Here is a 12,450-nt window from a genome sequence, read left to right on the forward strand (position 1 = left end):
TCCGACACCAGTCCAAACTCACAAAAACGCCATCACCAGTTGAAGACTTGCTGGGAAACACCAATATCAGAGGGCTGGGTGCTTGAACAAAATGAAGAAATCAAGAACAGAGGCTAGGTGCTTGAACAAAGATGAAGAGATAAACGAGAGAGAGAGAGAGAGAGAGAGAGAGAGAGAGAGAGAGATTGTTTTAACGCGAGAGGAAGGAGAGAGACGAGTTTTTTTTCATTAAAGTAATGCGTTGGGTAGCTACAGTGCTTCCCAATGCATTGGGAAGCACTGTAGCTTCCCAAGCAACTCCATGGAAAATGAGGAATCTGCTGTGGCATGTATTTTGTAACTTTTTTTCAAATTTTTCCTATTTTAGGGAATAGAATCACTTATAGGGCATCTGCTACTAGTGCTCTTACAAAGTAATTTTGGCAGTCGAAAGACAAGTTGGGATAGCTTGAATGACTTCTTTCAAGAGAAAGTCCTTTCTTGTTCTCCGTTTGGGAGAGAAACTTTACTCTCCGATCCTCCAACATGTTCTAAATTCTATCCTTAATGCTTTTGAGTTTTGAACGTTCTGATTCTGAATTTTCCGATCAATGCCGATAGTTACAAATACTTTTCATAACTAGTTAATTATCCATGATCTATTCCATGAAAGTCTGTTTTGTTTGGTTTAGAATGCTTATCAATATTCTTATGTTCTTTAAAAGGAAACTTCTCAATTATTGTATATTTGTCGTACGTACATCAATAGATTGTTTACTATCAATTAATTATTTATTTCCATTCTCTATCTACAAAGTGTTGAACATTATTGTTTCTTCTTAATTTGTGAATCTTGACTTGTACTAAAACTTGACATCTATTAATGTTTTCAAACTTATGATCGTGTAGTTAATAATTAACTTCAATACCTAAAGTGATTTCGAACAAAATTGTAAAGAAAAGTAAATATTCTCTTTTCAAATTACCATCTTAATTAAGAGTGGAGAAAGGAAAATGGGTCGAGAGGGGTCAAATGTCTCCTCTTACCTCTCAAAAATTCATTCTATTCCGGTAGAATTTCTCCATTCATTGAGGAAAATCTTTTCCAAGAGAATAGGAATTCACGTCTCATGCTTATGTGATTTTCTTTCTTTCACTATACTGTAATTAGGTCAGACGAAAGCTGAAGAACACAGAGGTTAATTTTTTTATTTTTTTAAGCTAATTGTATGTCTAATTCTATCCTCTCTACACGTACAACTAGCTAGCCTCTTGTCAGAATAGAATAAGTGGTTTTTTAAAAAAAAAAAAAAAAAAAAAAATTGGATTAAACAGTAGTTTGGATAATTACAGCCTCTCTTTGGAGCCAAAAATAAATGGTTTACGTGGTTATAGGTACTCCATATAAAGCACCAATATTAGAGCTTGCCTGTCCCGATGAAGGAGAGAGCTACCTGCCTCGTTGCAAACTTAAAAGTGTTTTTATTATTAATTGTGTTGGGCCCAAAAATGAGATCCAGACACGTCCTATCAAAAGCTCGTTTGATTGAAGCAGAAAGAGAGAGAGAGAGAGAGAGAGGCGAGAGGTAATCAGGAAAGATATTTTGCTGTTGATTTTTTCTACTTTTCCTCCCAACTGTCACTGTCATCAGTATTACGCACCGGTTGGCAATCACTTCTCCTCATATTTGAGGAGATTTTTTTTTTTTTTTTAATGGTAACAAAAAATAATTGATGTAAATTGTAATATAAAAAGTAGAAAGAATTATGAAAAAAATTTGTATTGTAGTATTTTTTTTATTTAAATTTTTAATGTGATACAAAAATTAAAAAAAGTTCAAATATTTTGAAATTGCTGTTTTTTTATTTTTGGGAAAAATGAAAATAAAAAAAGGGAAGGAAATAAAAAGAATAATAGTATTATTAAAAAAAAAAAAAATGAACGAATGAATGATGAATGGCCGTAACTCCCATTTTTTAACTTTATTTTTACATTTTTAAAAAATAATCAACATCAACACTTGAGATAATAAGTATTTTTGATTTTTTTTTTTAAAAAAATAAGTATTTTTATTTATTTTTTAATAAATTTATATTTTTTTTTATTAAGATGGACACGTGTCACCATCTTATTGGCGACATGTGTCGCTGACGTGACATTTGACGGAATCTGTTAAAATTTTAACAGAATTTGACGCCAATGATCGATTTGTAATTATTTCATACCACGAGGACCTTTTATGAACTTTTTAAACCATAGGGAGTGAAAAATAATTATGGCATACCACAGGGACCAATGATGCAATTATCCCTCAAAACTTATAACTTTTTTCATTTTTTATATCACATAAATAATTTTTTATTTACTATTCAAATAAAAATAATTCATTACAATACAAATTTTTTTTATATAAATTTTTTTTTATTTTATATCACATTTTTTACTTTTTACTGACTCAGGGCTTGTTTGGTACGTAATTGTGTTGTGGAATATTTGTGTGTTGTAGAAAAATAAGTGATTGATGTGATATAAAATTTGAGAATATTTATAGAAAAATGAAAAAATTTTGTTTTGTAATGAATTTTTTTTTTAAAATAATAACAAAATATAGTTGATGTGATATAAAAAATGTAAAAATGTTAGAATGTTTTTGATTTGATATTTTTGAAAAAAGTGAAAAAAAATAAAAGGAGAATGATAATGGGTTGACAATTTTTTTTTTTCACTGTTCTGTTTTGTTGGTTCAGTTGCCAAAAGCTAAGCCTGATAAACACTTTTTGTGTACAGATGCTATCACTTATCAGTTGTCTTTTCACTCTCTCCTCCTAAATGCGCCGACTTCTTTTTCATCCTCATCTTTTCCTTCCTATTTTAATTCAATTCAAACTCTGCTTCGGATCCCAATTCTTCTTCTTGCTTCTCTTTTATTTATTTATTTTTGTTGACATATTCATACAAGATCAGAGGGACTAGGGATGTAATTGAGCCGAGTCGAGTCGAGTTTAAAAATTTTAAGACTGGCTCATTTAAGAGTCGAGCTTGAATTCAAGCCGAGCTATAAATTGTATGTTCAAGCTCGGCTCGTTTAAAATTTGGGCGAGCTCGAGCTCAAGCTTGAGTTCGTTGAAAATGACATTTGAGCCGAGCCGGGTTACTGGACAAGCTCGGCTCAATTAGAGCTCGATGTAGACTATTAAATTTTTCAATGAGTAATCAAAGCAGAATTCAAGCCCAAGTTTATGAACAACCTCTATGCATTTATTAATAACAAAAATATATAATATGTAACTATATAAGGCATATTATAAAATATAGTACATAACTATAGTTTATAAGTAACAAATTAACAATATGTTATTATATATAAGTAGAGAGTATAAACTATGGTATATGTATAACGTGAACAAATAGTAAGTGTAATATATTCTATATAACTAAGTAACTAAAATATAAGTATAATATATAACTATTGTTAACCATGTGTGATGTGATAAATGTGTTTATATATATATATGCTAACTATTTAATATTGTTATATACTAACTATTAATAACTTAATATGTTAATTTAACATACTAAATATTGTTATCAAAGTATTATAATTATTATGTAATACTATATATATTATACTATATTTACTATTCACTAATATATATGTAAGATATGAACGAGCTAACGAGTTGAACTAACGAGCCGGGCGAGCTTTAAAGGAGTTGAGCTCGCGAGCTCCTATCGAGTTTTGTCGAGCGAGTCGGGTATGTATCACTTACTAATCGAGCGGGTTTCTACAGTAACAATCGAGTTTCTACAGTATCGAGCTCGAGTTCGGATCGGGCTAAATCGAGCGGGCTGTCGAACAGACTGATTTATTTACATCCCTAGGAGGGAGATTCAAATTAGTGATTTTCGTTTTATAAAGCGTGGTCACTAATCGATTAAGCTACCCCTTGAGGGACATGTCTTTTATTTTTTAAATAAAAATATTAATAAATACATACAAGATACTTAAAACTACTTTCACATTTATGTCATATCATAATATATTTTTACCTCGTCGTGCAAGCCTCCCACTCGCACGGCTGTTGTTTGGTTTTTTAGTGGATTTCTTATGTATTTTTGCAGCTATGTTTGTGTTTTGCTGCTTTTGTGTTGCATGAGTTATTGTCTCAAAATTTTTATGTGGTTTTATTTTTTAGTGGAGATTTTTATGACTGAATTTGCGTTGGTTTTATCTTTTAAAGACTGAGTTAGAAGAATTCCTATAAACCAATTGCTACTTTTGTGTTGCATGGGTTATTGTCTCCCAGTTCTTATGTGGTTTTATCTTTTAGTGAATATTTTTGTAATTAAAAATTTGTGTTAGTTTTATCTTTTAGAGACTGAGTTGAAAGAATTCATATAAATTAATTGATAAGAAATTTTATACCAATATAAAAATGAACTTCTTATTAAAGTGGGAGTTTTTTCAGGGCAAAATATTTTATAATCCCAAAATTATTTTAAATAGCAGTACTCAGGTGAGTTATTTTTTGAATATGGGAGTACAAGTTGGGGTAGATGAAAGACAACATCTTTAATTAGGATGATGAACGTAGTTATGTTGGTCAAGGAACAATTAGGATCCTTGTCTTATTTTTGCAGTTAGGTTTAAGTATAAACTAATTATTTTGCAATTTAAACTATGAATAATATCTTTTATTTGAAAAAAAAAGTATTTAAGTAAATTGAAATGAAGTGGAGAATAGAGCAATTTTTTATTATTTATTTATTTATTTATTTTTTATTTGGTCCTATGTTGTTGGAAAAATTATGGAGTTAAAAGCCAAAATAAAATTAGGACTCAAGGCTTGATCGCAACGTGGATATCTTTAGAACGTATTTTGTCTCCTTTCTAAGTATGAAGGAATTTGACAAAATAGTTTCGAAGATACAATGAAACCTAAATGTTACTCAAGAATACTAGTTTCTAAAGTACGTAACAAGAAAACATCATTATAAAGAGAATAACACAAAACAGATATGTACAAAGTAGAATAGAGAAAAGCTATGAGAACGTTTAGATTTTCTTTAAACGTAAAGTAAGCCTCGTAGTGTCTGTTGTTTTGCCGCCACTAGACAGTTAATTATCTTTTCTATCACTCAACTTATTGTTAAGTGGGGATAATTCTTTATAAACTAATCGACTTTTTGTATCTAGTCAATATGGGATAAAAATTTTCTTCTTACGCTTCAAAATTTTAGATTGACTTGAAAGATGTAAATCTTTCAATTATATGGACATAAAACTTTTAAATATAATATATTTCATAATTATTTGAAATACTCATGAATAAATAATTTTATTTATTTATTTTAAATAAATTTAACATATGTTGACCTACTTATATGAATTCTAATTACCATCTAATAAGAGACTTGTCAACCCCTCAATTCATATATAGTTTAATTAGCAAAAGGCAACGAGCTATAATAATACTTTTTGTAACGGAAAAGGTAACGGCAGGTGAAGGTAAAATATGCATTTAAGGTTCCCTCTCCCCTTTTGACAGGGAAAAAGAAGGGAGGGGTAGGTGGGGTGGACAGTTTAATTCAATCGACTTTCATTTCTTAGCGATAAGAATGTCAGTTGGTCAGGTGGAGACATTAAATTCCACCCCAGTACCGAGGCTAGGTCACCTGGCAATGAGATTAATATTACACGGAAAATTGTTAAAGATTTTCTTCTCATTTTTCTTATCATCCATTTTTTTTTTTAAAAGTTAATTTTTTATTAAAAAATTGTCTCTGATGTCAAATCAGTGACAACTTTTTAATAAAAATTAATTTTTTTTTTTATAAAAAAGTGATAAGAGAATGATGAGACGTGTAAAAGCTCTTATATTACACGTATACCAAATCTATATATATATTCTTTTTCTTTTTTTTCTTTTTTTTTTTAATGAGAAGTAGTGATATTACGTAATCACCTTGAAGTTAGCCGTGTCTACATAAATGATAATTGTATCATCAAATTGCACAATTACTCTGATAAATATATATATATATATCAATCACTTTTAAAATCTTTTCTACACGATGAAAACTAATACATTCTCATTAATCCCCAAATGATCATTAATTAGTGCGAACAACAAGGAAAATCATGCTTTGTAAAGGAAATTACGCACCATTGACATTGATGTTACCATATTCTCTCTAAACTCTCTGTTCGGTTTTCTCTCTAAAAAAGATTCTATTGACTTAAGCGCCAGAGGTTTTTCGTTGGCCCCTCCTATTGGTGTCACCCCAATTTTTCCTTTATTTTGGAGGTGACCCATCGCTCGTACTGTTTGAAAATTTGCTTCAATAGTTAGCATCATCTGTAAGAAAGTTGTCTAGCGGTTTGAGATGACCATCCGAACTGTCACTTTCTTGCATATATATATATATATATATGCATCAATAATACCTTCAAAACTTAAAAAAGTGGGGCACAACCTTATTTAAGGACTGTGTAGCTCTAGACCCAGGTATTACTTGATGAGAGAGAGAGAGAGAGAGAGAAGAAAAAGAGGAGGAAAGGAAAATCTTTAACTAAGTAGTGATATATTCTGATCATTTAGCAATATAAATTCCACGCGCACACTTTAATGGACAATAAATAGCATATAATACGTCTTCTTTAAAAGGAAACCAACTTCATATATATGTAAAAGGAAAAAACTTATAACACTAATTATCACAAGCCAACTTCTTACAAGGACTGAAAATAACTTACATTATCACAAACCAACTTCATAAAAGGAACAAAAGGATGATAAATAGAAGAAGAAAAGAAAAGAAGAAAGATATAAGACAACGCTAGAGGCTATTACATCCTTCACAGATATAACACAGCTAGATCTATATATATTGCCTTGTCTCCCTAACACATGCACTAGTACTACTATATGTATTGTTACCAAGAGACTGGAGATTGAGATTACTGCCATAGATAATCAAGGGATGCCGATGATGGGAAAGTAAGGAATATAATAGCTAGATGGTGCAAAGCCCCACTCCGGTGGTAGAGGTAGGTCGACAGTCTTGGAAGAACCAGACTTGTTCATGGCTGCCTTGCATTTCGCATGATCTGCTGCCGGGCAAGATGTTGAAAAGCTGAGGGGAGTGGAGATGGTGTAGGAGTTAGGCTCCTGATCAGCCTTTATAATTTTGGAAATCACATTTTTCCTTGAGGCATAGAGCTGGACTGGACCCCCGAGAAGCTTGGCCTGACAGTTCAGTGGAGAAGATTTTGAAGTGCCTGAAGGAAGCTTCACTTCAAAAGAGCCATCATGTTCTGTGTCTGCCATAGCCAACTTTTTCACTCCATCACACTTCACAAGAACCTTAATGCCTGTAACAAAACATGAAGAGTACTGTTATCTAGTTCAAAGATGGCAACAAGAAAACTTGTTCTTTTTTTTTTTTTTTTTAAGGATTTATGCATGTAAACAACAAACCCGATAAGCCATCATTGTGTTTGCAATCAAGGCAAGAGACTTTGGCCTTCAGAACTTGGCATGTTGAAAGCTCAAATCTAGCAAAAGCCAATACAAAGAGAAGCGCTGTGATGAACTTAGGGAAGGCCATGGAAGCAAACACTCAGAGAGACGAATGAGAAGTTCGAAGATGAGATGGCAATGTTAATTAGAGCACTATAATATAAGGATTCTGAACATGGGCATGATAAATGAAGGGCCCCGAGGCTGATTTTAGTAGTTGGAATCCTTAAGACGTGCATTTATTTCATCACTTCCGAACTTAAACGAGCATATAAGAAATCCACTTCTGCATCATATTTACACGTCTAATCATTGCTGTTTTGACCTCTAAATAGGATTAGTGTTTTTTTTAGCAGGGAGCGGAGTAAAAAGGCATGATATATCGAGGCAAAGACGAACAAAAACCTGTATGGCCAATTTCACAACAATTCTCTTGGCTGAAAAATGTTACGTTCTATTAAACTTTTACAAAATGAGTCTTACTAAACGAAATGTAGCTTATTTATTGAAGATAAATAAAAAATAATTAATAAAAAGAAATACTACGAATACTAATGAATAAGTTTCACATCATCTTAGTAAGGCTCTCTTTAAAAAAGTTTTAGTACATGTAACATTTCTTATAAAAATTTATTGAAACGACCTTCTATATATTTCTCCAACTCTCATCATTTTTATTTTTTATTTTTTTAAAAAAAGTCAACTATTAGCTCTATTTTTTTTACATGTGAGTCCTACGTATTCAAGAATTGAATTTAAAAAGAGTTGATGAAAAGTTGAAGAAATAACATTTCTCAAATTTATTTGGTTAACTTGTATATATTTGAGAAAGAGAAATGCTACATGTACTTAAATTTTTTTTAAAAAAATGACGAGAGTTGAAGAAATATATAGGAGGTCTCAATAAATTTTCACATGTACTTGTCCCACCACTAAGGACATTTATAATGACTTTCTAAAATCAGATTGGCCTTCCCTAAATTTAAATAAAACCTCCCAAAATCTCACTCCAATGACTCCCTAAAAATTTTCTAGACTACCATCCAGCTACAATACCACCCTATATATTTGAATTAGCACGATCGCTCAATCTAAATATTGTTTAACACAAACAATTATTTCTCTCCTCTCTCTCTCTCTTTTTTTTTTTAAAAATAGAAAAATTGCATAAGTTTTTTCTTCCTCATTAATCTATATCGGATTTCCAGAATTAATCATAGAAGTTGAGCCTCCAAGAATTATAAGCCAATATCTTTTTAGCTAAGGAATGAGAAACCTTTCTCGAAAGATATGAAAGATCTCCCTCTAAGCCGTACTTACGACCTTCATTGAATACGGCTTTCCAACATATTGTCGCCATGTTCCTACTCACCGTCGCCTGCATTGTCATGAACGACACCATCTTCCCCAACTCAATCCCTGGCACCACCACGACCACTAGAGAATCGATAGGCGCCATGTAGCAACAATAGCTTCAACATCCTTGGCCACAATCCTCGCTAGCCATTGGCCCCATGTTCACCTTCAACTCCTTTGCAAAATTCTTCGCGTAGGGAGATGCCACCACCCTCTTCCCTCCCTTTGACACTAGGTGCGTGGACGCCACCGCTACTGCAAGAACCATTCATTGCAATCTTCTCCGTTTTGGCAACTAGTGATGGAGAAGTAGGAGGAGAATGAAGAGTTGGCAAAGTAGGTGGGAGCGATAATGCCATCCTTGACCATAATGGTGGCTAGGTAGTCGTTGTAACATGTCTCGACATCCCTGTCGGACTCCACCACTACCACGCTCTCGCCCTTGGACAACTTGTTGCCCTCCGCCTTCTCCCATGACACGAGCTTCCCCTCCATCATGGTCGAGCTCAGTGCCAACATGAAGATCTCCCGAATCTTCGCCTCGCATCGCGCCATTACTCTAGTGGCGCTCCATAACGTGGAGGCAAAGAGACTTGGCTAGGCGCACAGCGGCAACGATCTTGTCGTGGTCTCGAGGGTGAGTTTGGCGACGTTGGAGAAAATTAAATAAATAAATAAACAAAAAAATATTTAAATGATTTAGAGAAATAATAAAGAAGTTGATGTGAGATTTATTTGAATAAAGAAACAAAAAAATATTTTGGTTCCTTAAATTTTTATTGAAACACAGGAAAACCATTGTAAGTGCTCTAATATACTTTTCAAAAGCAAACCATAAAATTCTTTTCAAATAAATAAATACTTCTAAAAAATTAAACACAAAACACTTCTAAAAAATAATTATCATGAACGTTTGCAGGCCTTGTAGTGGCTACCATGAGCTTCCAATGACCATTGCATGAACTTTCGACAGTCTCATGGTGGCTTCTAGGAATGTATGTCGTCTGGCATGGACACCACGATGGTCACCATGAAATTCTAATGGCCTTGTGTGGCCATTAGGAACATCTGTGACCCCTGCATTGGCCGGCCACTAGAACCATCTGGCACATGCATAGACCGCGGTGGCTGTGGCCAAGTGGGCACTACTGTGAAATATAAATTGCGATAGTTTTTTTCTCATTTTTTTTTTCTTTTATTTGCTGGAAAACTCTTTGATTTTTCATTTTTCACAAACACTTTTCAAAATTTTACGAAATAAATTTTCATTTTTGGACCCCATATAGGCATATACGACACATTAAATATTATATGTGTTGAGTCTCATTTATTAAGAGAGAGTTTGAACCCGCAAGTAAAGAGAATATGATTCTCTCCATTTTGACTCATTTCATGGTCAAGATTTTTATTTGTTGATTATTGCATCTAACGGTGTATATGGTACCATGTCATTTAAAATTGTTATTTAAAAGTTTTAAGTGACATGCCAACATATTAACTTAGAATATTAGTTAAATAATTAATTATTTTTTTTTTACCTACTTAAATTTTTAAGATAAGTGATGATTTAACAAATGAAATAGTAAAGTAAGGAACGCCCTTTAATTTGTCCGACAATGATTTAGTGATTATTTATACAATTAATTGAACTTTTGTTAGTCTTAACAATATTGTATTAACTCTGGAGTAATTTTCTAGAAATTCTTCATGTGTCCCTCAAAAAATGAGATGACTTTTAAAATTATCATTTGATCAAAATTTAATAGTGATCAATCACAAGCCCAAATGTGATGGGGAGTGATCCTAGCTTGTACCCTTTGTGCACAATAATGGCACAACACCAAGGCATATTGGGGTGGGACACAAGGGATTTGATTCTTGTATAACACCAATACAACAACCCCTCACATGAGGGTGGGCCCCAGTATGTGGAGAAATGATCCCTACACTCATTTCTCACAACAGCCCCGCAACAAGCTGACGTGGCTGGTAATATTTTATTATTTTTTTGTTTTATTTTCTTTTCTTTTTGTAAAAAAATAATAAAATATTACAAGCCACGTCAGCTTATTGTGGGGTTGTTGTGAGAAATGAGTGTAGGGATCATTTCTCCAATATGTGGGACCCACCCTCATGTGAGGGATTGTTGTACAGTTGTTGTATTGGTGTTGTAAATCTAACATTTTCCGGGACACAATGTGTGGGTCCCACCCCAATGTGCCTTGGTGTTGTGTCATTGTTGTGCATTGTGAGTGTTTTGATGATTTCACATTCTTAGAAATCACTCTTATGTTCTTCTTGTGTCTCTTCAAGAATGATGTGTCTTTTAAAATCACCACTTGATCAAAATTCAATAATGATCAATCGCAAGCTCAATGATAATTTTAAAAGCTACATCATTTTTGAAGAGACAAAAGAGTGACTTCTACCATTACTCTAACTCTACTAAAAAAACAATATTATTATATTAACTATGCATTTTTGTCATTTATATTCGGCATGAGATCATACAACATTTAGTCATTCATACATTAATTTGATCACTCCAATAATTAGTGAAAATTTAAAATCAACACAATTATTGCCCCGTGCTGCTATAAAAGTTCAAGATGATGAATTTTGTAAAATTTATATACAATTAGTAACATATATATATATATATATATATATATATATATATATATATATATATATATATATATATATATATATATATATATATATATTCTTTTTTTTCTTTTTTTTTTTTTTAAAAAAAAAGCATTGAAAACACAATTGCATAAAAAACATGAATTTTAGGGTCGTTAATTTTTTGTACGACTTGTGAATATGATACAAACCTAACACGAAATTAAAGGATTAGGGTTGAGAAATCTGACCCATTTAATTAAATAGATTAGGTTATGATTGACATATATAATCTTATATACATGATTTGACTCCGACACATGACGTAATGACATGTAATTTTTGACATGACTCGCGAACCTGATATAAACCCAATACAAAATTAGGGAATTAAGATTAAAGAGTTTAACCCGTTTAATTAAAATAATCAAATTATAGTTAACACATACAGTCATATGCTCATATCTTAAACAAAAATTGTTATCCCTAATGAATTCTTCAAGGAAGGGAAAATTAAGAAGAGTGACATAAATTTGTTTTTAATTAATTACTTTTCAAGAATAAGTAAGGCGATTCCATTCAATGTAGCTGGTGAAAGATGCAATTGGCCAAGTTCCCAACCACAGGGACAAGGTATGCCTCCTACTAGTTGTACAGAGAAGAGATCAAAGTCAAAAGTGGCAGCAGCACCGGCATATCGTACGTGGAGACACCTGTCCCCCCCCGCCCCCCCCCCCGCCCCTCCCCCTTCCATTTGTTTTTTCCAATTTCTGACACAGGGACATCGATCAACATTACTTCAGATTTTACATCTGTGCAGGAAGTAGGTACAGAAGGAGATAATAAAGAAACAATAATTTAATTATTTAATTTATATTTTAATATTTTATATATATATATATATATATATATATACACACACGCAAGCATTCTCAACAGCTTTTTAATTATTATTTTTAAATA

The 12,450-nt window shown here is 32.4% G+C and overlaps 1 protein-coding gene across 1 annotated transcript; it reads right to left on the minus strand.

The window, feature by feature from the left end:
• Positions 1-6,621: 6,621 nt before the first annotated feature.
• LOC133878457 (uncharacterized) lies at positions 6,622-7,640 on the minus strand. The gene is made up of 2 exons (XM_062317015.1): positions 7,462-7,640; positions 6,622-7,355 (listed from the first exon to the last, which is right to left on the minus strand). Exons 1-2 carry the CDS (start codon positions 7,589-7,591, stop codon positions 6,958-6,960), a joined length of 528 nt encoding a protein of 175 aa, XP_062172999.1. The 5' UTR covers positions 7,592-7,640; the 3' UTR covers positions 6,622-6,957.
• Positions 7,641-12,450: the final 4,810 nt, after the last annotated feature.

The sequence above is a fragment of the Alnus glutinosa genome, chromosome 9 (genome assembly GCF_958979055.1).
Source record: "Alnus glutinosa chromosome 9, dhAlnGlut1.1, whole genome shotgun sequence".
NCBI lineage: Eukaryota > Viridiplantae > Streptophyta > Magnoliopsida > Fagales > Betulaceae > Alnus > Alnus glutinosa.